At 44.3% G+C, this 27,030-nt stretch overlaps 1 protein-coding gene and 2 non-coding genes across 4 annotated transcripts; 2 read left to right on the top strand and 1 right to left on the bottom strand.

The window, feature by feature from the left end:
• The first annotated feature begins 2,262 nt into the window (after positions 1 to 2,262).
• On the top strand, positions 2,263 to 23,375 carry LOC135249324 (rho GDP-dissociation inhibitor 1-like). 2 transcript variants are annotated; one of them, XM_064324858.1, is made up of 6 exons: positions 2,263 to 2,486; positions 16,210 to 16,399; positions 17,996 to 18,079; positions 19,500 to 19,576; positions 20,034 to 20,097; positions 20,604 to 23,375. In XM_064324858.1, the coding sequence occupies exons 2-6, from the start codon at positions 16,213 to 16,215 to the stop codon at positions 20,801 to 20,803; spliced, it is 612 nt and encodes a 203-aa protein (XP_064180928.1). In that variant the 5' UTR covers positions 2,263 to 2,486; positions 16,210 to 16,212; the 3' UTR covers positions 20,804 to 23,375. The 2 variants fall into 2 exon arrangements, with proteins under 2 accessions (XP_064180928.1, XP_064180929.1); XM_064324859.1 differs by lacking the exon at positions 2,263 to 2,486 and adding an exon at positions 2,870 to 3,057.
• A 1,452-nt stretch (positions 23,376 to 24,827) lies between these two features.
• Positions 24,828 to 24,900, bottom strand: trnar-ccu (transfer RNA arginine (anticodon CCU)). The gene has a single exon. It is a non-coding gene; the product is annotated as a tRNA-Arg (tRNA).
• Positions 24,901 to 25,329: 429 nt separating this feature from the next.
• trnay-gua (transfer RNA tyrosine (anticodon GUA)) lies at positions 25,330 to 25,418 on the top strand. Its single transcript is given in 2 exon segments — positions 25,330 to 25,366; positions 25,383 to 25,418. It is a non-coding gene; the product is annotated as a tRNA-Tyr (tRNA).
• Positions 25,419 to 27,030: the final 1,612 nt, after the last annotated feature.

Raw genomic sequence — 27,030 nt, forward strand, 5'->3', positions numbered from 1 at the left:
TGCCATGCTAAGTTTTTGTCATTTCACAGAGAAATGCATATCTGAATTTTAGCTGGTGCTTGGCAAAAATGGTGGAAAAACAGAATAGAACACCAGCACACTGTGTATACTTTTACTTTTACATACTTTTTTGTTTTGTGTTCAATTTTACCTGGCCTGATGGCACAAGCCAGTAGGATGACCAGCAAAATATTAAAACAGTCCAGATAAGGGCTTGTATAAGTAGTTCTGTAGCCTCTTTGGTATGGAAGGATCTTTAGCCAGTATTGCAAAGTTTGCCTTTTTTCCAACTAAGTTTCCTCCATGTGAGGATAAATGGTAGTCTTGCATGTGGAGAAACTTGGCTAAACAGCCATGCTATATTATATACGCATACAGTGCCCTCCACAACCTTTGGGATGAAGACCTTTTTTTCTTCTTGATTTGGCTCCAATTAGGTTATTAGATTTATAATAGTCCAACATGTGGTCAAAGTGCACAGCTTTCGTTTATGGGTTATTTTATACACTTTGGTTTCACCATATAGAAAGTACAGCTCTTTTTATGCATTACGCGTTTTATACATATGCCCATTTCTGGGCACCATGATGTTTGGGACATATTCATGTAATTTAAATGAAAGTCGTGCTTAATACTTTTTTGCATGCTATGACTGCTTGAAGTCAGTGACCCATAGACATCACCAGGTGCTCAGTATCTTCTCTCATGATGCTCTGCCAGGCCTGTACTGCAGCCATCTTCAGTTCCTGCTTGTTTTGTGGGCTGGTTGCTTTATCTCTGCAGCATAAGAAGCACAAGTTATATTTGATTGAGACCAGGTGAATGACTTGGCCAGTGAAGAATTTGTTTCTTCATTACAGTGTGTATTCTTCAGTCATCAACTGTAGAGCTCTTCCTTGGCTGACCAGGCACTTTGTGATTAACGAGCTCACCAGTGCTCTCTTTTTTCTCAATGATGTTCCATTGATTTTGGTAAGCCTAAGGTTTGGCCTATGTCTCTGACTGTTCTGTTTTTTTATTTTTATTTTCTAGAAGAAAAAAAAGCCTAGAATCAAGACTAGTTAGTGAAAGCAGTCTTATACCTGCACCAAGGAATCGGAAACACATGTGAAGCCATTTGTTCGAAACATGGTGCCCTGAAATGGGGGAACAATATATAAAAAGTACTGTAATTTCTACATGGTGAAACCAAAATGTATAAGAATACCCTTTAATGAAAGTTGAGAATCTGCACTTTAACCACATGTTAATTGTTTGAATACAAATTTAAAATTGTAGAGTACAGAGCCAAGTCAAGAAAAAAATAATTACAAAAACAACAACAACAATAATATGGCAAGCATTTGAAGTAAAGAACGCCTTGCCTACTGTTATGCATGGGGTGGATTGATTATATTCTGGGGTTCTGTGATGTAACCATAGACCGTAGATGGGTGTAACAGTCAGTTGCGATGTATTGCCCTTACATTACATGTACATGTGTTTAGGTTATGTGAGCACGCGATTGGAGGGTGGACAGCCAGAGCGGTGACTGGCGGATGAGCTTCGTCTACAGTAACATATTAGCGGTGCCCAACTTTTGTTGAACTAATTAAACTTATTATTGGTTGCACCGTCCACTGTCCTGTCTTAATTAATAACGTGCAGTGGCACATCAAACATTGTGCGAGTGGAAGGAAGAATGGATTCAACTAAATATCAGCAAAACCCAAAAGCCGATGTCCCACAGCAGTCAGTGAAGAAATTGAAGCGGAAAACCTGGCAATTTCAACAAGACAATGGATCTAAAACACACCTCAAAATCAACCATGATATGAATTTATACGGCAATATGGAAATTATAGGGATTGTTAACCATTATCTGTGAAATGCTGCCACCTAACGTCAACTCATTTTGAAACAAGTTATGGTTTTCATTTAGTTTTTCGTGTTTGATTGTTTGATTCTGTCAGAAATTACGAACGGACGATCAGATCCTAATAGGTCGGAGTCAGTTTAAAACCTGGAAAACTGATTGCAATTGCAGAGAATGTACATGAAGCTCGTTTGATTGTAAAATTGCAAAGCTTATTATCAGATACTTGGACAAAACCTGTATAATGAAAGACCAGAATTGGTTCAAATTAAGGCTGTGCCAGAATGAAAAGTTATAAAAAAGGTTTTTTATTTATTTATTTTTTAAAATAATTTATTGCTATGTCTAGCACGCCTTTGAGTAATCCCTGTACAGTAGTCAGGTGCCAACACAAGCAGGATGTTGAATGTGGCGGACAGACTTTCTGGCTGTGTGTGAAACCTTCCCAAGAGCGCTAATACGCGCCAGCCCTCCTCAATCCAACGTAGCCGCGAGCTGCACTAGCCCCGGAAGTGTGTCGTACGGGCGGCTCCGCTCCCTGAACGCCATACTTTGCCCGGTGGAGTGGAGCAGCAGAAACGCAGACGGAGCATCCGGTAAACCAACGGTAAAACGGCAAAGACCAGCTCAGGTAGTCAACTGCCTGCCGAAACAACTCTGGCCATATATTCTGTGCCTTTGTGAATTATCTTGCAAGCCACATTGTTATGGTGTTGACCTCCTTTTTTGTATTTAGTTGGCTAAGTGGCTAGATGACTGTTTTGGCTGTATGACTTCATCCCAGTTTGACTGCTAGCAAGCTATGCCAATGCTGCTCTTATATTTCAACTCAAGCTGTGTTCATCTTGCCGTTTTTTACAATAAAGTTGCAGATAGTGTCGGTGTAGTATATGGTGTGTCAGCGCTAGCTAGTCTGCTGTCTCCTGTCTTGGTGCAGTTGGCTGGTTAGATAGTTAGCTAACTAACTAGCCATGTTAGTTCCTATGCACTTTTTATTGAGCTAAGATATGTAGCTAATTGTTTAGTAGATTGGATTCTAGCCAAGTTTATAGCGGTTGTCTGACTGGTTCGATATTTAGCTAGCTAGCTTACGTAGTTGCAGTTAGCTTGCTAGCTACGACTTCTGCACGCTAACGATAAATTACTTGCTGTCTAATTGCATATGCATTGAAGTTGACTCAGAGTTGAAACCAAAACGACAGGTACCGTTCAATGCATGCTTTGGGGATTGGTTTTTATTGAGCTATAAGTTGTACTTGTAACATCCGACATTATGAGAACCCGGCCGTGCTGTCTAGCTAGCAAGCAGTAGCTAAGTTATAACAGTGAATCTGATTTTGATGCTGCATGGAAATACCGCATTGGGAAAAAAATGTTCAGTTTAAACCGCTGCTTGTATGTGCAACTTCAATAAGTTTTCAATCCAAACATTATCATAACTATGTTGGAATATCCGCCGACCACCAGATTTTGATGAAGCATCATATCGATAGCTTGCTAACGTTAGTGTGGTTGAGGATGATCTCTGGGTAGCATAGTTTTCTTGGCTTCTTCCTGTAAGGATATAATTAATCAGCAGGAATAACGTTAAGTCGCATTTCCAGTTGAATTGATCCAAAAATGGACGTGTCTTATGGCCAACCCGGGGCCTTATTTCTGTCTAGAAATAAGCAGCAAGTCTAGATAAATGAAACGCTTTTTTTCTTCGGTCGAGATAGAGGACTTGGTAGCAAAAAAAAAACTTGTGGCTGCAATGCAGGGTTTTTGCTCAAATTTCACTGACCGAAGAAGCAGACTTATCACATGTCAAGAGGGGATGTGATAACTCGTTAGTTCATATAAAATGGCACCAGGAGCAGAACATGTGGGATTTAAAGCCAACTGTAGATTCAGTAACAGAAACCAAATTATCAGGAGCTATAGATGTAGGCTAATGTCCGCCATGACGGCAGCGGATAGTGCGTGAAAAGGATGATTGATGCTGGCCAGAATCTGAAACTATTTCTTTTTCCTTCTCTGGGGGTAATGGTGGCGTCAGAAGGTCTGACGTGCCTTCTAACTTGAGGCTTTTTTGTTCTGAATCGACACTGCATATGTACTACTTTTTTAAAGAAAGGACACGTCCTTAATTCGGTTTGATCACACGCTAATCTGCAATCGTCCTCTTCTCGTTCTACATGCGTTCCGGTTGAATACTTTGTACTTAAGTAATGCTATGACCAAGTTCTAAATGTGGTGTTGTATTGTTGCTATTAGAAGTATTAATAACCTCTGATGAACAACCTGTCTCTTTGACCTGCCTTGATATATATTGCTTTGCTGACTGACATTCTTGGCGACCCATATAGATACAGATAGAGCTATTGGGTCTGTCATGGAGCAATAACCATATGATCTTTTCTAATTTGATTTTTTTTTTAAAAGTTCATTTGGACTCCAGTCCACTGTCTAGATTGGTGCACTGCATTGCACTGACCCACATCGGTCCCTACTGCAGTCCGTGTGCTGGGACTGCCTGCAGATCGACATGCCGCTACATGCGCTACAGGGCTGCAGTGTTTGAGCATGTTTTGCCGTGCGCCTCTTTGCGCTGTAGGGCACACATACATATGCACGGTCACTTGACAGCAGGCCATAGATTTGCTGGATCCAGCTGTGCGGAGTGATAAATTCCTTGTATTTTTAATGAGATGCCCGTTGTGGAAAAAGAACGTCTGTCTTAACTACTGCATGTATTTTTTTTAATTAGACTGCGTTGTTGCCGTTCTCGTTGTGTTAGTGTTAATCAGTTTAACCTTCAGGGTCCAAGTTGAACTATGCGGTTGTTCCCTGCACTTGGACCGGTACTTCTCTCTAGGGTTTTCGTCATACTTGTTCCTGGTTATGGTTATACACTTTGTTGTACGTCGCTCTGGATAAGAGCGTCTGCCAAATGCCTGTAATGTAATGTAAAGAAAGAAAGACGGTGTCTTCAGGAATCGCAGCTGAGACAGCCGATTCACTTACTGATGTTCTTGACCTAGAAAGGCTTGCCTGTAGTACAGCAGGTGTCAGGCTCCCGTTCTAGTTGTTGGGGGAAAAAACACTAGAAAATCCAGCATATTACTATACATCACCAAGAGGAATACAAGGGTTATTTATGAGTAATTGCCGTGTTGTGTAAAAGTGTTGCTGCTGTTGTTTTGTTAAGTGGAACAGCTGCCGAGACATTAATTATTGTTTGAACCTCGGTCCTTTCCTTGCAGTTGGTCTCTGGGCTGATTGCGTATTTGTATTTTGGGATACTGAAGCCACGTGCACAGGTTTACAGAAAGCCCGTGGGGACGTCTCATCTTCCCAGCCGTGGAGCGGTGTGGAACTTGGACATTCCATGACCTGGATACGTGGATAAGGCCAGCTCTGTCTTTTGTCGGATCCAGGGCAGTTGCTTTAATATGTTTTGGACATTATCCAGGGTGAAAATGAGATGCCACTTGCACACGGAAGAGGTTGCCCGAACCTTGGGAAAAGTCAGACGTCTAGGTGACTGAGCTCTTCGGCCCCTTATCAGCAGCAGTGAAACAGTTAAGACATGCACTGCCCCATTAAAGTAACTTTATTATGTGCTGCCCAGATGGTGAAAAGCTGTTTGGCTAATTATACAGGCATCACAACACCATAAATCCTTTAGTTTTGATGGGTGCCGCCCAGACGCATCCAACACTCTATGGCTACGTGTGGAAAAAAGTAGACCTACTTATTTAACTAAAATGTTTGCTGCTATTGTTAAAGCATGATCACTTTATAGCCATGCAGTTATGAAACGCTAGTTCAGCTGCAGCTTTGACCGCAAGGCCGACTGCATTGTTTGCATTGCATACACCAGTGTGTTTACGTTTGCATAGATGCTATAGCGAAGTCTTCTTCCAAGATTTCAAAGCAGGTTACATGAGAAATTAACTATCTAGCTGCTTGAATATCTATTGTAAGAAATAAAATTATCTTAAAAAAAAAAAAAATTCTGGAAATGAATGAGATTTTGTGATTTACTGTTGCCATTTAACTATAATTGAATTATGTATAAATAGAACATCCTACCTAACTACCAGCTGGAGGTGGGTAACATTGCCTAGAGTTCTTGTCTGTGAACTGCTAATTAGAAAGTATGGGATGAAGTTAATATGTATTCAGCTGATGTCTGCTATTTAGAAGATATTCCAACTTGACGTCTTTCTGTAATTAATTGACCAGCTTAAAAGGGCTTGAAAGTTTCACAGTTGATTCAGCAGAAGTCAAAAGACAGTAAAAGGATTATACCATTAAAACTCAAGGTGGTTTTTTTTTTCCCGGTAAATTGATTAGACATTCTGCTGGCTGCTTTCAAGTGGTGCTCACATAGCATGCTTTCATGCGGAAGTGTGTGTTTCATACACGTAATCTGTAGTTAGCCTGTTCAGGCAGAAAGCCAAAGTCATTTTTTCAGTTAAGAAAAGATGAGGCTGAGAGATTCCAAGCTCAATACAGGTAGCTAGGTTTGTGCCAGCATTTAAAAAAAAAAAGGTTAAACTACGCGGTCGTTCCCTGCACTTGGAACTGTACTTCCCTCTAGGGTTTTCAACAAAACTTGTTCCTGGTTTTGGTTATACACTTTGTTGTAAGTCGCTTCGGATAAGAGCGTCTGGCAAATGCCTGTAATGTAATGTAATGTAAGGTTGTCTTTGGCTTTCATCATGTAATCCTCTGTGTACCTCGGAATGAACCACTGGCATATCTCCTCTTCTGGATATCTGGATATGATCCTGTTGCCTAAATGGGTATCTGAGCCTCCTGTTCCACTCTGCCGTGGTGTTAGATCAGCTGCACCTCGGGTGAACCAGTGACTGAATTCTAAACTGATTTTCCCCCTGAGCCCAGGGGCAGCAAGTGCGAGTGAGGGGATTTATTCGTTAAAAGACCAGAGTCTGAAAGCGTCTTCAGTGCTCACGCCTAGTCCGGTGAGCGTAATCGCTTCAGTGATGTTGCATCCGCACTTGCTCAATCTGAGGATGTTGTTAGCCAGGTCTGTTACCATTGCTCTCATCAGTCAGACGAATGCATCTGTGTTTCTGCTGCATCGTACGTTGGATGAGCCTATCTGCCAAACTGCTGTCCTTTATGGTTCATGCTAGAAATACCAGGCCAGCATTTTACCTGTATTCCTGATCCACACATTCAGGTGTATTGGTGTCTCCAAGGGCCACAGTGTTCCTCCATTAGCCTGATGAACAGCAGTGCAGATGTGGTTAGCTGTTTAATTTATTCATAAACAAACATGATGTTGTAGGTAGGATTAGCAATGCCCCCGGCAGTAGAATAGGGACTCACTTGGTTGAAACAGATTGTCTGAGTGTCGGTCTGTGGCCGACTGCAGTATTCCCATAACAGACCATAGAATTATCTCTTTTATAGGAAAATGTTCTCTTGCTGAGTAACGCACGCAATATCCTCCACTTTATGATGGGCTGCTTAGAGGTAGCCTATAATGTTTAAAAGGGTATAACAGTATTCTACTGTTGATACTCAAACAATAACCATTATCTTCGTGTGGGTATAATAAATAAAAAACTTGTGTGTGTGTGTGTGGGGGGGGGGGGGTGTCTGCATATTGAAATATTCGTCATTACATGATTAAACCATGGTTATCAATTGTAACTTGTCCATCAAGCTGTCTAAGCCATCAGTCTGTCAGCTTCGCTGTCTGTGACCAGAGAAAGTGCGTCCGCTTCGCTGCTCCCGGTTTGGTGGTGGCTGCTGTTCCCAGAATGACCGCCCAATCGCTGTCCTCCCCAGGCTTCTGAGGCCCGGGCTTCCGTTTGATTTTACTGGCGCGATCCGGCGAGAGAAGGTTCTAGAAGGTGAAGTGAAGATGAATAAAATGGAGCGAACGTCAGGACGAGGTCAGCAGAGCTGCAGCACAGCGGCCGATCCGGTCTTCTGCAGATGCCCTGGTGCCCAAGATGCACTCTGTCATACATACATACATACATACATACATGCCTCTCCAGATCTCCAGGAAATATTGAGACCTTCTGCACTTTGTGTCCCACCTCTTTCTCCCTGGGGTCCTGACTGGAAACGAGACTCTCGCTGGACACACCGCTGCCTTCTTTCTGGTGGCCTTTTTGCGTTACATCTGATCCGTACCGCGCCAGTTAGGTGAGGAGCACCAGCCCTGCGGTGGGCGGTCGATTGACTGTCCAGTTGCCATAGGGCACGGTGAAGTGAAGCATTTCTCGATACTTCAGGCTGACGCAGGCAAGACTCCAGTTTCGCTTCTGAAGTAGGGCTTCTGTCATGAATGCTGAATTCACTATTGGCAGAGCATAAACTGTACTCGGGCCTACCGTGCCTTAGGCTTAAAAAATAAAAAAATAAAAAAATCGCTCTAGTTGCTATTATAGGTGCCCCTGTTTCCAAGGGAAGCAGTCAAATGGAATTTGGACCCAGGGCCAGAGTCCAGTGCGGAGCTGAACGGGCTCGGTCAGCTTTCAGCTGTGGTCTCCGCACTTCTGATTCATCGTGGCTTTTCCTTGGGGGTTTATCCCACAGGATTTCTCTCGGGCTTGTTTCCTGCGCCTTTTATTCCCGGTGGAGCCCTTCTCCCAGGCTCCTGCCGCTCTTGGGAACTTCAGTCCAGCTCCCTGCATTGTGGCCCACTGTGGTGTCTTCATGGGCTTATTTGTGATGTCATAGACGGGTTCCTCCATTGTTGGGTATAAAAACGAAGCTTAAGAGCTGTATTCAATGCCGTGTCATTATCATTCAGGGTTTTTTTCTTTTTGATAATGACCATTGAAAGGGTCAGTGGCTTTGGATGGTTTCATCGGATTCATGGATTCATTAATCCAAAAAGACTCTGGATGTAGGCCTAGACTATGCTGAAATTAAAAGTCAGTGTGGATGATTAAAAAAAACATTTCTGGGTTAATATTTGCTTGGGTATCATTTGGCCACATGTGCAAAAAATAATTTATTAGTATGTATAAACACACACTCCTGGTGGCTGTATTGCATTCTTTCTGACAAGAGAGGACTCCTGTCCACTGCATCACTTGTGTGTACAAGACTTTTTTTTTTTTTTTTTTTGATTTTTTTCGCAAAATGATGCAAATTCGGTTTGTGGAGCGCACCCCTTCATTAGAGATATAGTATTGACAGCCTGTGAAATCCCACGTTCTCCTAATGATTTTGCTGCTGCCTAAAAATGTTAATGAGACCGACACTGGCCTGGTGAGGAGGAGGAGGAGGAGGAGGAGGAGGAGGAGCTGCTATTGTGCTCAGTGGCAGTGGAGTCCTCAGTCTTGCTTTAGAGTCAGTACTGTAATTACACGAGGACGTATAATCTCGGCTCCTCTCGCTCCCCCGTCTTCTAACCTCCCTGTAATTAACAGCTAATTGCTGCTCAGACACGTCAGCGCTCCCTTTCTGTTGGAGTATTCACAGAGGAACTCTTCCCCGTGTGAAGAATTCCTCTGAGCCGTGTCAGGAGGTGGGATGGAGAGCCAAGGATGCGGGGAGAGGGGAGTGATGGGGGGGGCGGGGGGGTTAGGCCCAAAAAATCCTTTCTGCCATTGTGGTCTTTCTTTGACTGAAATTTAAATTGGGTAAATGAAAATGGATCTGGGGTCATTTCCACAGGAAATGGACTTAGGCTGTCGGGCCTGTTTCTCTAAATCCCTTTCATTTTTAGGATACATTTTCCGTTCCTATCTGTAAAGGCTGAAAACTGGTGCTGGAGCCACAGATACCGAAAAGATATTGAGAAATAAATGATGAATGATCGTCCAAAATGGCCGGCTGTTTACCGAGGCATCGTTTTCAGATGTCTGTATCTCTGGGGAAAAATAGGGATAAGAATTTCATTGTTTTTGTGAGATTACAAGGGTAACCAAATTAAGTAATTCATACCTTAACCACAAGTCATCTGTGCAAAATAATGGTTTCAAACGTATACTGGTGACACATCTTCAACAGAAGAAAATCACAGGCGAGCATATTTTCAATGCTATTATCCATAGTGATTTAGCTTAGACATCTTGAAACAACTTAACATAAGAAAAGGCTGCTGCTTGTGCCTTTTCTGGCCATACTGAAAAGCAGGCTACATAGTTAACAGTAGGCTTTAGGCATTACGTTATGAACGCATCATTTCACACAGACAGTTCACTGAGACGATCATTGTCAGGTCGATTGTGTGTTAAGCAGGCTTGTGTAGTCTCCTGGCCTATCTGGTTGTAAGTTGTAGCGGACAAAAGTTACACTAAAATATTTTATGGCATCGGAAGTTATAATGATGATAAAATGACGCAGTTTCTGCCCTCTATCTGCACGCACAGCATTTTCTGTAGACGTGAAGCTCATCTGTGGCGCATAGTCGTGAAGTGTCTACCCCTGTGCTGGTGTCCAAAGAGTGCTGAATCAAGAAAAGGTCCATAATCAGGATTAAGAATGAATAGATTTTAACCATGAAGGAATTCCATCAGGAATGACGACATGGTCCACATGTCAACATATGCCTTTTCATTCTTAAAGATTTGCTTTTTACAATCTAGTTTTTGTATGTACTACATTCATATTTGGGACAAACATTTTGTGTTCTTTGCATTGTGTATTGTCTTTATAAATGAACTCATTCTTAGTTTGTTCGTGTCCTTACGTACAATCAGATAAAAGTGTTAAGCCCCCCAGCCTGGCAGCCATTTAGGTACTATGGACCTCTGTATCTGTTAAACTATGCATGATACCATATCTAAAAGTCAATACACAAAGACTTCCCGGATGGATGCATGTGGAAAATTGGAAACACAAGCCTGTAAAACACTTTAAGTGGCAGCAGTAAATGTGTATGTAGCGGTGGAGGGGAGGGTACACGTGAGCTGTTTTTTGCAGTTGCAATGTTTGCGTGCCACGTTTTTGAAGTGCTCCTGAAGGGTGCGTTTGCCCCCCTGTTTGTCGGACTGTGTCACTCACTGCGCGTTCACAGAGTGTAGCTTTTGTGCTCATTTCCTGTTACTGTGTTTAGTCCCGCCGAGGAACCTTTTCTCTCTCTCCACAGGCCAGCCCGTTCCATTTCTTTGTTTCTCGTGGATGACTAGGCACTTTTTTATTGGCCATGACTTGTCTATTAAACCTGTGAGAAGAAAAAAAAAACAGCTTTTCACTTGAATTAAAAAAAAAAAAAAAAAGTTCCACCAATTATGTGTCTAACACAACTATGCAAATAATTTTAGCATCCATTCCGCAGAGAATGTCCGTGTGTTTAATGTGTTTGGCACAGCCGCTGGCTCTCGGTTTACGGCATGTCTATCCTGACAGCCTGACCATTGTGGCGGAGAAAACCTGTCTTCTGGCAGGGTTGCCTGCCACTCGGGTTTGAATTGGTCAGGTTATGTGCACGGTCTAATTAATTACAAATACTCTGCACACTTATGTATGCAAAGAACAATACTTTTATTAATCCAAGAATATGCCTTTCTCTCTCTCCCCCCCACCCCCCCCACCCCCCAAGCCCGGGTGCGTTTGTAGAGTTCTGTCAGGTAGCTTTAAAATGATCGTTATCGATTGGCGTTCTTGTCCAGCGAGAGATTCTCGAGAGGAGAAGGATGTCGGGCACCTGGCAGACGGCAGATGCGCGAGCTCTGTCAGCGTCTCCATCTTGCGAGCGTGTGTTCGTTCAGTTTGAGATCTCGCGCTGCAGTGGTCTCTCCCAAGGGGTTGGGTTTTAGTGGAAGTTGCTGAAATGGAAAAGGGAGTGCGTTGGGTTGTTGGGTTGATTGATTTAGTGCAGAAAGGCCCGTGGCTCCTGGGGGGGGGCTTGGGGTCCTCTGGTCTCTGTTTAGGCAGGCCTCCTCCATGGCCTCTGGATTTGGGGAATTCCAGCGATGGCCCACGTTCTCGGTGTCCTGTTCAGACAGGTCTTGAGAGGGCTTAAAATATTTGAACACCCTCGCCATAGGGGTATTACTATGCTCTTCTTCTCTCGCCCACTTTGCTTCTTCCAGATTTTCTGTCTCTTAGCATCACTAAATAAAACCTAGGGGTGCCCTACCAGCGACTGTGCCAGCATGTCGGCCAGGTACGAACGAGGCTCTAAAAATGACATCAAGGCATAATATCCTCAATAACTCAATTCAGATGAGATTGTTGAAATATTAAAGTTTTTATCCCTTAAACAAATATTATTCTAAAGTGTTTAACACCATCCTTACAAAATTAATTTTATATATGAATATAAGGGTATATGAATAAGTTGAGAACTAAAAATATTTTTAAAAAATGTATAGTTCTGATGAACTCATGAGTTCTAACAACTAGCCTGCACTGAGGTAGAGGAGGATTTTGAACGAAGAGCAGTATGAATACAAAAAAGGGCAAGTTTAAACCTTTAAATTTAGGCTATTTGTTAAGCAGCTATGTGCTAAATTTCAGTTTACAGGGCGACATAGCTCAGGAGGTAAGACTGATTGTCTGGCAGTCGGAGGGTTGCCGGTTCAAACCCCACTCTGGGCATGTCGAAGTGTCCTTGAGCAAGACACCTAACCCCTAACTGCTCTGGCGAATGAGAGGCATCAATTGTAAAGCGCTATATAAATGCAGTCCATTTACCATTTACCATTAGTCTAATATATTTCATATAATTTATATATGCTTCAATAATTTTCATTCAAATTGTGAAAAAATTTAATTTTGGGATTTTATATAAATGGTTTTGGAAAGCTTTGGAAAATGTACAGAATGTGTTTTTGGGCAATGATAAAAAAGTATTTAAGAGTTGCTTTATGACATAGTAACTTTATGAAATATTACCCCTGGTTTGGAAGCGAGATCCAAATGCGTTCTGACAGCGAATTCCGCAGTGAGAGCCTGAGTGGGAAATATCGCATCGCCCCTTGTCTTGTAACTGGTGTTTACACGCACAGCAAAGGCTCTGTTGTCGAGGACCACAGGTTCAGCTCGTGATGCGTGACCACACTCTCAAACGCAGACGGGGGCCAGGACACGCACTGTCCAGAGTCTGTAACGAGCCTCGAAGTCAAACGTCCAGCAAATAAATGCAGACCAGGGCGAATGAGATGCACACACGATACGGCGTTTCTCCGTGATCAACCAACTGTCTCACGTGCATCGTAATTTCCTTCTTTATGACGGGTAGTGGGAGCACGGAAACGGCATCATTAAGTTGTAATCACTTCTAATAATTCCTGCTTTTTGTGATGCATTATAAAGGTGAGTTGCGATGGTCAGTAACACAGTAAGGGATGTGCGTTCTGATGGTCCATTCTATTGACCATAAACCACTTTCTGCCCGTTATTCTGGACTCTTAATTTGAAATGCGCAGAACTCTTTTCTTACCCAGTTTATTAATTTTTTTTCCTCAGAGAAGTGATTTGGAGTAACAATGTTTACAGTGCACAATTAAGGGTTTAATAAGGAAGGGAACTGAATTTAAACTGATTATAGCTTTTTTTTTTTTTAAAGGCAGATGGGGGAAGCTTAAATTATGTTAGAAATGTAGCACAGTTCAGTGTGTCCACCGTGCCTCTATGAGAGTGCTTCAGGGTATTCCTGTTTAATAAATCTGTGCTCTCACCACACAAATGGCATTCAGTCATTTTATTAAAGAATGTGACCCTGTGTTGTGCAGATAACCCCAACCCCTTCATTCTTTGGCTGGTAACTGTTCGTACTGCTGCGTTTTAACTTAAGGGCTTGTGTTTGAAAGTGAATAAGAGGTCTAATTAGGATGTGAATAATTTCCCAATCCAGTCTTGTAATGAACTCCTACTAGACTGGCTTGTCAGCAAACCCCCGTTGCAGAGCTGGAAGGTTTATTTAATGAGGGCAATGCTAGTGAGCTCGAGATCTCTGCTGGCACAGAAGAGAAGAGCACACAAGGAAGTCACATGATGAACGTGCGAACAATTTGGCTTTAATTTTCATTCCAGTCCAGTAGTGGATCATTGGATAATAGCTTATCCATAATTTACCGAGCAAAAAAACCTCTTTGTTTTAAGTCTCTAAAAAATCCCCTTCATTGCAGAACTTCCTCTCTTTGTTACTTCAACAAAATCACGACACGTGTTTTCCTGGAATGTGTCTGGGGGTAAAAGAAGTGTGCGTACATGCGTCTGCAAGTCCGCGTGTGCATGCAGCCCGTTATAGCGTTAATGGCTGCTGGCCTTCGCAATTTAAGACGCTCCCATATTTGGAAATACGCAGCGCACACACCCTGTGGAATTAGCGTTAATTGTAAGTGGGACAAATGTCGAAACCACTCCATCTCATTAATTGGCTTTGCTTGAGGGATTTTTTTGAAATGAAAAATCTGCAGTTCACAAAGCTTGCCGTTAGATTAATGGAGATTTAATACAGAACTCTGCCCTGTCGCAAGACTCAAAAATCAGCCCTGTTTCGCTTAAACAGTGCGGTCCCTGCCAACGTTCGCTCCTCTCTGCACTGCAGCGCTAATGATCAAATGCCAGGCAGGAGAAAAATTAATAAAGGAAAACACTGAGTACGATTTCTCTATTAAAAAAAACGAAAACAAAAGGGCTGAATGTTTTGGGCAGACTTGAACTGTGGCGCAACAGGAGATTTAAGGAGCGCTCGCTGTCGAAGTGCAGACCATGTCAGGCCAGGATGATCTGTTCCTTCGTTTGGCGTAAACACAGCCCTTCCTGCTTTTGTAAAAAGAAAAACCTCTCAACGCCGTCGCGATTGAGATCTTTTTCCAGTGCTTTTGTTCTGGCTGTGGATCCTGGATTTTTCCAGATACTATTTCCCCATGTTTTCCTAGTCATGTGTATTTATTTAGTTTTATCTGGGGTGCAGCCGTATTCAGAGTGGTGTACAGTTGATACCTTGCATGTGTTCTTTTCCCACATTTTGCACTTGTTTGAAGAACGCAGATGCTGTTTTGTCTCTAAAAATATATTTAATGGCAGTGACTCCAGCCATTCAAGAAGCTGTCTGAAGTACTGACCTCCAAAATTGACTGAACGTTCATATCTTTATTTGTCATTTTTTTTATTTTACCTTCCGTTACAGCAAAATATTAACTAAATATCCAATAGCAATTGCACGAAAGGTAGTGTACAAGTAATAACACAAAAAGACAATGTTAGCGGTTGAGAAATCTGTTCTGCTTCCTGTGATTAATGTGATTCCCTTAATGACGTGGGCCTTGCTTTACGACTGTGCAGAATATTGAAACTCTTTAGCGTCTTTGAATTTTGAGCAGCATCCCGCGCTCGCGGTTAAATTATTACCAAGGGAGGGAAAAGAAAGCACAGCCTGAACGAGTGTGAGGAACGATGGTGCTGTGGCAGGGCGGTAGAGTGGTGCTGATTAAGATGAAAGGCCCTCATTCAGACCCTCCCCCTGCACTCGTCCCAGTGTAACAACGCTGCCTTATCTCTCCTGACCCCAATAACTGACTGTGGGGCCATTGCCGCCCGTGAGGGGGAGGAGCACCTGTGGGGAGGGGGGAGCCGTGACAGAACAGGGTCTCAAGTGTGTCCCCTCGCTCGCTGGCCCACGTCAGGTGTAGTCTCCAAACTGAATTATCTCGGGGGCCATGAGGATATTTTTTTTGTTCTAATCTCGTAGGAATGTTTAGTCCCCCCCCCCCTTGGAATTTAAGTTAACTTGTAGACTGCTCTTAAAATGTGTTTGACAACCAGTTTATGTCTGCATAGCTTATTTGGCTGGGTTCACCATTCGGAAAAGTTTTTTTTTTTTTTTTTTTTTTTTTTTTTAAGCACAGAAAGTGTTTGGCAGTTGAAAAATGTACTTCTCATGTCTCTCCATAACTCAGTGTCGTGTAGTACGTGTGTGAATTGTAAACACAGATGTGTTTGGAAGCAGAAGGCTGCTACTGTACGAGTTGTTTTTTTCCCGCTACTAGGCACTCCCTCGTGTCATATCTGTTCCTTCACAACCGCAGTCGTTGTTCCTTCTCAGCCCCTATTGTCACCAGGCCGTGTGTTTGCTGGAGCTCAGCGCTCTCTGTTTGTTTTACTAGCCGTGCGGTCGTCCCAGCCAGAGGGCTACTGTTGTCCCCTTGAACAGAGTACCTTCCTATCCTGAACTGCTTCAGTAACATATTCCTGCTGAAAATACTGGGTAATATCCACATGCTGCGGTAATGCCTGGATCCTGCAAGCCGCAGGGCAAATGGCCTGTGTAAATGGAGTGCTCGTAAGAAATGTAATGGGGCGTGACTCGCTCTGGGTAAGCCTGATTGTGGGAACCTGATTGGTGGCGTGAGCCTCCTCTCCAAGCTCCCTTTCCAAAACCGGCGTGCGTTTGTTTGCCCCCCCCCCCCCCCTCACAGAAAATGGCTGAACAGGAGCCCACCCCGGAGCAGCTGGCAGCCATCGCGGCTGAGAACGAGGAAGAGGAGAAGGTGAACTACCGGCCCCCGGCCCAGAAGTCCCTGCAGGAGATCCAGGAGCTGGACAAGAACGACGAGAGCCTCCGGAAGTACAAGGAGGCCCTGCTCGGGGCCGCCCCGGTCGCCGCAGGTGTGTGGACGCCACGCCTCTCTGCTCTGCTCTGCTCTGCTCTGCTCTTCCTTCACGTTTGTCCTCACGCCTGAGGCAACGCTGCTGTGGGCCAGAAAGACTGTGTGTCTTCTGTGCCTTAGGGTGAGGGAGAGGGAGAGGGAGAGGGTGAGGGTGAGAGTGAGAGTGAAGGAGAGGGTGAGGGTAAAGGAGAGGGTGAGAGTGAAGGAGAGGGTGAGGGTAAGGAGAGGGTGAGGGAGAGGGTGAGAGTGAAGGAGAGGGTGAGGGTAAGAGAGGGTGAGGGAGAGGGTGAGGGTAAAGGAGAGGAGAGGGAGAGGTGAAGGAGAGGGAGAGGGTGAGGGTGAGGGTGAAGGAGAGGGAGAGGGTGAGGGTGAAGGAGAGGGTGTGGGTAAAGAGAGAGGGTGTGGGTGAGGGAGAGGGTGAGGGTAAAGGAGAGGGTGAGGGTGAGGGTGAAGGAGAGGGAGAGGGTGTGGGTGAGGGAGAGGGTGAGGGTGAAGGAGAGGGTGAGGGTGAAGGAGAGGGAGAGGGTTTGGGTGAGGGAGAGGGTGAGGGTAAAGGAAGAGGGTGAGGGTGAGGGTGAAGGAGAGGGTGAGGGTGAGGGTGAAGAGAGGGAGAGGGTGAGGGTGAAGGAGAGGGTGAGGGTGAAGGAGAGGGTGTGGGTGAAGGAGAAGGGAGAGGATGAGGGTGAAGGAGAGGGTGAGGGTGAAGGGGTATTTGTTTAACAGCCTGCTCATCATCACTCTTTCTGGAGTGGTGCTGGTGCTCTTAAGGGTGTGTCTTTAAGTTGTACGAAGGAAACCGTGGAAAACTAAATCGCGGCCTGATATATCGGCATTTACAAAGATAAACAATCCGGGGTGATCCAAACTGGTTCATACCACAGCCTCTGGACTCCTAACGGCTTTGTAAAACTAGTTTATTAATAATAAAGTGTGTAGCTCTTACACCTTACTGAAGGGTACGAAGCAGATTTCTCCTCAAACGGGATTCTGTGCTGCTCAGCGGAGCCCTGCTGAGTCTGACATTTTAAATGTGCTCGCATGGTTAGCGCTGGCTATGCTGGTCTCTGCAGCTCTAGGCCGGGAGTAAAGGCCGAATAGCAGGCCAGTGGTATCCGGTGTTTACTTGTCTGTGCAGGGTCCGTATTACACGATTTATTTATACATATTAGCTCTCTCTGCCTGGCCTTTGGGCCTTGGTGCCTGGTGAGTTTCCGTGTGCGCGATCCTCATTCCCCCTGCACGGTTAGCGCCCTGCCGAGCTGCCCTGAGTGATGATGATGATGATGATGATGGTGGTGATGATGATGATGATGGTGGTGGTGATGATGGTGGTGATGGTGATGATGATGATGATGATGGTGGTGATGATGATGATGATGGTGATGGTGATGATGATGATGGTGGTGATGATGATGATGGTGGTGATGATGATGATGATGATGGTGATGGTGATGATGATGATGATGATGATGGTGGTGATGATGATGATGATGGTGGTGATGATGATGGTGATGATGGTGGTGATGATGCACTTTTTTTTTTTTAACGAGCGGCGGCTGTGTCGCTGACGCCGTTTTAACCGCCCCCGTTTCAGACCCCGCCGCCCCGAACGTGGTGGTGACGCGCCTGACCCTGCTGTGCGAGACAGCCCCGGGGCCCCTGGTCCTGGACCTGACGGGTGAGTGAGACGACGGGCGGGGCGCCGCGGAAGGAAGGAGGGCTTTAAGCCCCAAACGGGAGGCGAAATAGAGAACGCGTACGCGTCTGTCGGTCGTGCGTGAGGCCCGTGGAACGGCTACGAGCTCTACGGCCGGCGTTCCTGCAAGGCTACCTCACCTGCGTTCAGCTCGCTGGCAGGGAATCCTGACTCATACAGAGTGAGGATCCAGGAATCCCGGCCTGTTCCAGTAAGGCATTATATATCAGCACAGGCCCCCTTTTCTTACAGACAGCAGAAACCTCAGTTCTGTTGATCAAATGCAACTTCAGCAGGCTCCCGTAGACTTGACCCATACAGATAAAATAGCTGGCGGAGGAAGGATAATCATCACAATAAAAGGCACAGTTGGAAGATAAATACATGACCGTATTGTGCTTGTTCATTTAAGTACGATAATCCATCCGTTTTGTCCCAAGTCTCACACATTTGTGTGCCAGTGCATGTGGGGCTAATTCATTAAACTCCAGATGCTCAGGGAAACCTAGGCTTTCTGCCACAGATTAGCTGTAGAAAAAATCAGCTGAGCAACGGATGCATTCAGCCGTTCTGCTTCTGCTCCGTCTGCCCTCTTGTGGCCAGTATTGGAATGACAGGCACTGTCTTGAATTCACTAAGGCTCAAGGCATCTTGCCATAGTAACTTTCTCGGTGGTAGTATGGGGTTACAGAAGAAATCATAGGACAGATGGACCGACGACAACGCCGCTTTTTCATATGTCAGTGGGCTAATTTGCGTAATCTTCGTGGGACTTTAGACTTCAGACAACAATGGGCTGAAGGAACCTTTTAGTTCCTTGAAAAGTAGTTCCTGGGACTAAAAGTTCCGGCTTTTGTAGAAAGTGACTCTAGCAAACTTAGTAAATTACACGGTCACAGGCAGCATGGTGGCATGCTGATTTACATGTAAATCAGGCTGCGTAAATTGCCTTATTGCGAGCACCTTTCAGATGGTTGAAGTTGCATCACAATTCAAATGTAATAGTCGCATTTACATTAATCACAAATTCAAATGCACAATTCCAAGATTTTTCCTAAATATATCATTTACAAAATATGATGTCTGCATGTGTCTTATTTTCTCAGTTGATCTCCACTTGTAGCCAGCAAAGCAGCTTAACAGAGTGAGTTGTGTCACGCTTTCATTTTCAGTGTATGTTGCTGTCTTTTTCTTACAAGGAAACATTAGTCACATTTAGTCTACATTGGTCTGAAGGCTGCAGGTTCCAAACTGAGCTCAGTTGTGACAGCAGAATGATGCAGCTCTCTCTCTTGCACTATGCTAAGGATGAAAATCAGGACATTGGCTGTGCGGGCCAGTTTGTTCTCCAGGGTATGACTTAATTTGATCCTTTGTGTGCATCTCTCCCCTTCTCAAATAGGAGATCTGGACTCTTTCAAAAAGAACCCTTTTGTGCTGAAGGAAGGAGTGGAGTATAGGATAAAGATCAGCTTCAAGGTGCGGGTGGCAGCCGTCTGCTTGTCTTTGCCAGGTGTTGTGTTAAAGTTAACGCTAATACAGAAACGTACGCTTCCTTTAGTACTTTCTGAAATGTTTGGGGTTTGTTCCTGGTGGGCCACCCTGATGTGTCCTTAATATTCAAATGCATATAAAGCAACTGCACAGTTAATTTGTTTTCTTCCTGAACTGCTTCTAGAAGAGTCTCGGCCTGTTGTCAGACAGGAAGCTTATTCATTTCTGCAGTCCTTTGTGTGTGTGTGTGTGCGTGTGTGTGTATATGTGTGTGTGTTGCGCGGTTTCTTTGTGGTTTATATTGTGTGCACGGCATGTGTATGTACAATGCACGCGCGCACATGCACGACACCACACACACCACACACGACACCAACACACAGCAAGCACACACAACGCGTGGCGGTCTTGAGCAGCACTGATGGGTGATCTGCATTCGCAGGTGAACAAAGAGATCGTCTCGGGGCTGAAGTACGTCCAGCAGACCTTCAGGAAAGGAATAAGGAGTAAGTTTCCTCCCTTCCTCCGTCTTCCTCGCTAGGGTGTGCTGCACACGCCTCCGACGCAGTCCCCCTGTGTCGACACACAACCTCCATATTTAACTACTGTGTGGCCTCCATTACTGCCATGTCACTAAGAGTTTTTAATGATTTAACTCAAGATATGGCCATCAGCAAAACCGATTGTGATTTTGGGGACGGGGGGGGGACGGGGGGGATACTACAGGGAGTGAAGGTGGCACATGGACTTGTTGACATGTTCCATAAGTATATTTTCAACTGTTGATGAGTAGATCGATATCTGCGGACTCGCCTGTCACTTCCTGCTCTGTGATATCGAGCTGTGCGGCTTTCTCATTGGTCACATTCAGTGAAATGTGAATGAGAGACAGATGGTGTTTTTTTTTTTTTGGTCGATCGGGAGTCAATTTTTTAATTTTTTTTTCTTCTCCCGCTTGCTGTGCTTCTAACAGTGATTATTTCTCCTCCTCCTCCTCCCCCCCCCCCGTCAGTTGACAAAACCGATTACATGGTGGGCAGTTACGGGCCGCGGGAAACTGAGTATGACTTCCTGACCACGCTAGAGGAGGCGCCCAAGGGCATGCTCGCCCGGGGCACCTACACCATCAAGTCCAAGTTCACTGACGACGACAAGCACGACCACCTCTCCTGGGAGTGGGACCTCAACATCAAGAAAGACTGGACAGACTGAAATGCCTTCAGAAGTAGCATCATTCCCACATTTCTTTCTTAATAGCATTTATTCCTCCCCTCCTCCCTGCCCTCGTCATCCCTTCCCATCCACTGCTTAACGTCTGGTGGCGTCAAAGGCTTCATCTACCCGTCCAGCTTCCCCCGGTTATTCTGCTCCACACACACACACACACTCACACACAGACACATGCGCGCACACACACACTCACACTCACACACACACACACACACAGACACATATACACACGCACACACACACAGACACACAGTCACAGACATACACACACACAAACACACAGTCACAGTCACACACACACACACACACACAGACACACAGTCACAGACATACACACACACAAACACACAGTCACAGTCACACACACACACACACAGACACATATACACACACACTCACACACTAGCACACACACATACAACCTCCCCATCCAGTCACACTCTTTACACTACTGTACTGTACCCATCTTTGACCCGCCCTGTATTGTTTGTGCTGCTTGAAGGGATAGCGCCTTCTCCAGCCCCCGAAACCCCTGCGTCCCTCCTCTCCTCCTCTCTTCCTCCCTTCCTCCCCTCCTCCACGGCGTCTTCCACAGCCCAGAAATACGCGAGTGGAAAAAAAACAAAAAAAAAATGTACGATCCTTTTTTTTTTTTTTTTTTTTGCATATTTCTTTCAACATAACTACTCAAGTAGGTAAAATCAGGCAAAATTATTTTCACTTATTGTCAATATTTTGGCATGGCTGTTATTAATCAATCTCCATGATTGTTATTCTTGTTATGATGTTTTCCATCATCTCCCTGACCCCCATCCCTAACCCCACCCACACCCCCCCCACCACCACCACCCCCACCTTTCCCTTCTCATCTCTTCTCTAACACATTCTCTTTTCCCCTCCCTACATGTTTTTTTTCTTCAAACCGAAGTCTGCCTTGTGAAGTGTGCATGTGAATGAAACCCAGAGCTGCTGTGTGTCAGCTGCTCCTCCCCCAATTCTCGCTCGGGCGTTCCGCTGCGGTCCTGGGCCAGGCGGACGTCGAAATGGAAACTAAAACTAAATTGGAGCGCGAGCTTACCCCTTCCCCCCCCCCCCCCCCCCCCGAGCGGTCGAAACGGGGCCAGACGTTGGAGATCAGTGTGGAAGCGCAAGGGGTTGAAAGGTCTTTACGCAGCTACGCAGTTCCTTTTGGGGTTTTGGGAAAAGACTGTTGCCGGCAGCGAGGTCAGTCGGTGTGCCGGCCGATGTCTGTGAGTTCTGTTGAAGCCTGTCGGAGGTGCCGGCTGAGGCCCACGACCGCCCCCCTTGCGAACTCGAGAGGAGCCCGTATGTCACTTTCGGCCGAGCCAGACGATTGGTCAGTAGCGGTTTATTTATCCCGATGGTTCGTTTCCTGCAGCTTCGTGGCCTTAGCGGTGACCCCTGTTGTAAAAACAGGTGATAATGTAATGTTCATTTTTGCCTTAAATGTGCATGTGTGCCCCCCCCCATCCCCCGCCCGCCTGCCCGCCCGCCCTCTCTGGTGGTATTAAGGCCCCTCAGCCTCTGTTATTTTGGGTAAGGAGACCTGCTTGGTACTGGAGAATGTATACTGACAAAATCGCCATCTGCTGCTGTAGACCACCACGGTGATTCACTTGATTACAGTCACAAATTAGTAGTGCGTCCCAATTGATGGCTTTCTGCCCTGCAACATTCCAAAAAAAAATTCAATCTTGTTTATTAAGCGAAGTTTTAGTTTGCTGATGCTCGCAGAACTGACTGATCAGTTTGAGTAGGCGTGCTTACTCAAATCCAAGCAGGCGTGTGTCGGAATCCTAACCTATCACCAGTTAGGACTTATTAGAATTGACGGAAATGGCTGCTCGAGATCAGCTGCTTCAGCCCTGCGAGTGACGGTCATCATAAATGTCTGCGTCCCTCACATTCTAACATTTCCAGTAAAAAAAACGCAGATGTGTGAACTGTGGGTGGATATTTGGCCGTCACTGATAGTTTTCTTCTTGTTCAATGAAGAAGAAGTTGCTCGGCTGTCCCTTGATCACATTACTTGGACACATTTAGTAAATGTATGTATGTATGTATGTATGGGGGCATCTGCAGTTTGGATCCAGTTGGTCTTGCTGGGGGACCATTCATTTGCCAGTGCCTGATTGGAAGATTGGTGAACTAAAGGTGATTGGTTCAGCTGGCCGGAGCTGCTTCACTGTTCCCCGTGGAACTGTCAGTTGGGGCCCTCCCTTCTTTACTTTCCAGTTTACTTTCCTTTTCCTGGACTGTACATCCAGGCCAGTGCCTGCTGAGGACAGGGACCAGTCAGTCCTCCTAAGACTTGCAGCTGTGTAACCCCCCCGCCCCCCCACCCCCCGCCCGCCCGCCCGCCCCTTTTTATACTCCCATTCTCCATTATAATAATTCATTATTTCTGTTGACAGTTCATTATTTGTTTCTGCTTGTTCGTATGCTTCTCTGTGACGCCTGGAGATTGCTCTGACCGTGATAGTTCTGGACAAGCTATTTACCTGTGTCAACATTAAAGTGTTCTGACTGGAAACCCAGGTCTCGGGTTGTCTTTTTAAAAAATAAAAATAAAAAAAAAAACTTTTTTTTTTTGCGCTTTGTGAACAGTTGTGACAAACCAGCGTGTAAATCTCTTATGCACACTGAGTGAAATATCTGCCTTCTGTGTGGTGGCCCCCCAAATTAAATGGACCCATTTGTGTTTTTAGTTTTTCTTTAGTATTTTATTCAAGTGCATTTCTATATTAGATTTGCAAATGTTTTAGAACAAAAATTAATTTATAATAAAATAAAAAAATAAAAAATAGAATAGCAAGTAACCAGTATCTGTTACATTTTTGTCAGACATCACTGGAATATGAAATGTTTGAGTTGCAGTACATCGCTATTTCCAGTAATTAAAATATACATAAATGCTACCCTTGTAAAATAATTTACAAAAATAAATTATCCTCAAATTTACATCATAAAAGACAGCAAGGGTTATAATTATATTTTGTTGATGGATTAAGACTAGTATGTGAAAAGGTCGTCAAGAAATTCCTTCAAATGATGAAGGCTAATCTTTGTGATTGAAAACATCATGAAATGCTGCTTTACTAAAATGACCTTGACTTTGTATGGTGCTATTTACTCTCCAATTGCACGTACTTCGGACATTTTCCAGAGGAAATTAAAAAAACAAAAGCCACTAAAAGTGGGGAAATTATTTCTTGACCTCATGGCAAAAAAAAAAAAACAATTTGAACTCCTGCAAAATAAAGGGGTAACAGACTGAAGAACAACTGCCAATACATAATCAGATTTTTAAGGGTGACTGGGTGACATCAGTCCCAAAACTGCCAGTTCAGTTTTCTTTAGATGCCTATTAACATAGTTTTAGAAATTGTTGCTGGTATTGGTACTGGTATTCTGGGGCATACTGGTTTGACATCAGTCAAGTCCATTATAAATGTGTCACTTTGGTGTCTAATAATTTTCAAGGATAGACTCCTTTGGTTATGTCAACCTTGCAGATCCTGGTGAGAGCTGTTATGTGCAAATAGTAAGAAACTCGGAGACTTTAGAACTTGGGACGAATCACGGCAACTTTCAGTTTGTACAATACAGTGGTGTCAACGATAGCAAATGTTTCATTTCTTAAGATAAGAACTACGCGTTATTTCTTAGCCAGGGAGGAATAGGAAAAGTCAGGTTCCACTGAGATTTGAACTCTGATCGCTGGATTCAGAGTGCTAACCATTACATCATGGAGCCAATGATAGGAAAACTTTTTGGGTCATAGTAATTGACCTATGTTCACTCACTATGTAACTGTAATTGACCTACAGTAACTTTGTTACTACTTTTTGGTTGCCTGTGAGCCTGTGTACAAATGGGTCATCTGCCTGCAATTGTGAAAATGAACCCGTAGCTATAGTAACACTAGAACTTATAGGGAAATTTCAGTGGAATCTTTTCAATGCAAACTGTGACAAAAGTGGCTCACCCCAGATGGGACTCGAACCCACAATCCCTGGCTTAGGAGGCCAGTGCCTTATCCATTAGGCCACTGGGGCTGGTCGTCTCTGCTTCAAACTACGTGACAATATAAGTGCAGACTACGACATTTGACGTGTTCATGTGCGCGACTTATGTTATACTCGTAGTGGGCAAACTACGGACCCAATTTTAGACTGTATTCTAATCATTAGAAACAAAGTGCATTGATTTGTTCCCAAAACGATACATACGTCGTTGATGCTGATGGTGGCTGTGCTGCCGCGCTATTTGACCAGATCCATTGTAAAGCGTATTTTGACAAATGTTTGAAAAATCCGTTATACACATGCATTAGATTTTATACCTTATCAACGGACCTTTTCACGACAAGCACGTAAAACGCGAGAGAGACAAAAATTAACCTGAATATCTCTAGTTACAAGTTTAACCCGTCGATCAATTACTTACTTGAGTATTCTTTGCATAATCACAAACGTACGCTCGTCCCTTCGATAGCTCAGTTGGTAGAGCGGAGGACTGTAGAGGACTGTTTGAAGTCATCCTTAGGTCGCTGGTTCGAATCCGGCTCGAAGGACGTGTTTTTCGTAACGCATTAGTTTTTTATAATCATTCTCACGATAATTCAATGCCTCCCGTTGAAAAAGAAGAAAACTACCTACTGTCACTACCAACACATTATTATGTCTATACATCATGAAAAGTGAGCATAAATAATTAAATATGGCACGAAATGTACGTATTTATTTATTTATTTCAATGACGCTACGTGCGACATGGAATAAGGCTTGAAATTAAAACCGTCACTTTCACCCATCAAAGTTGGGAGGCGGGCTCTAGCGAGTACTGTTTATTGATTATTTCTGAAGGAACATAGGGCGCGGGAACATCAGGCTGAACTAGCATAATGATGATGCCTGAAAAAGCTAGCTCGGGACCACTGAAATTACCTTGAACAGTCGTGTGTTCAAATTCAGCGAACAGAGGCGAAAGTTCGTGGCGAACACAACACAAAGCTAACGGGGAAACAGTTTGAAATAGTTTGCAAACGTTAGCCTTGTTCGCTGAATTTTAACGCACCTCAGGAGTAGTGGAGTGAATAGATGGTACATTTACAAAAGATGATTATGCTTCCACATCAATCAGTGAGAAAAAAAAAACCTGAACATGTGCTAATCAATAGGTCCAGTCCCCAGCTAGGTAAGGCAGGAGCTGTAAGAAGCAGAACTGCACAATTCAAAAAATAGTAATGCAGCACCAATTAATGGTACTAGCACACGAATTCTGGCTCTAGGAATGAATTAATTTAATTAAAACTGACACTAGGTGGCACTCTACACCTATCAGTGCCTCTTCTTTAAAAAGTCAGAAAGGCATTGCAGATAAGAAATGCAAATCCAAAAGTCACCAAATAAGGTAATTTAAATAATGAAAATAATGTCAAATTATATTGCCAGTAGCACTGTGGAATGTTTGAAGTTAAGTGTGCTTTGGAGCTGAATACCTTTCAAATACTCCCTGCGCAGAATACTAATAAGAATTATTTTAAGACTAGCACATCCTAGTCTTAAACCCACTCATGGAGGAATATAAATATATAACTGATTTGTTCTGAGAGGCAGTTATCCTGGCCAACTGAAACCCTCCTTTCACCCAGCTGGTCACAGTGGGCACTGGCACAGTCCAGATTCAATACCAGACCGCGGGGCTCATCCATGCACTAGAACAGGATCTTAACGGGATGGCCCACTCAGCAACCCCCTTCAGTAAATAAATCTAGTTTACTGATATTTATCCAAGTCAGTACAGTAAATGTAAGCCTCAATTTGAGTGCTGCTAGATTACTAAACAGGGCTCCCCTGCACAGCTGAGGAGACTGCTTAAAATGTAAATGTAATGGAATACCCGTATGAAATATGCCCACAAACTACTAATGAAGTCTTCTCCTGATTAACAAGTTGGTGTCAGTCAGCCCAAGCAATGTGTTCACTCCAACTCTCTGAGCTAACTATTTTAATTAATGACACTGAACTGGCAAGCATTACTGGCCTAGCTACATATCTAAGCTTACATAGTCAATTAGAGACTACAGGGAGGTAGGGAGGGGTGGGGAGAGGTGCAACCTGAAGAGGTGAGTCTTCAGTCGTCGCTTGAAGGTGATCAGGGTCTCAGCTGTTCTGACCTCCACG

This window comes from Anguilla rostrata, chromosome 2 (assembly GCF_018555375.3).
Source record: "Anguilla rostrata isolate EN2019 chromosome 2, ASM1855537v3, whole genome shotgun sequence".
Lineage (NCBI taxonomy): Eukaryota > Metazoa > Chordata > Actinopteri > Anguilliformes > Anguillidae > Anguilla > Anguilla rostrata.

Coding starts and splice junctions, on each gene's coding strand:
- LOC135249324 (XM_064324858.1), top strand. CDS start 16,213: ATGGCTGAACAGGAGCCCACCCCGGAGCAGCTGGCAGCCATCGCGGCT. Junction 18,080..19,499: donor CCTGGTCCTGGACCTGACGG/GTGAGTGAGACG, acceptor CTTCTCAAATAG/GAGATCTGGACTCTTTCAAA. Junction 20,098..20,603: donor CTTCAGGAAAGGAATAAGGA/GTAAGTTTCCTC, acceptor CCCCCCCGTCAG/TTGACAAAACCGATTACATG.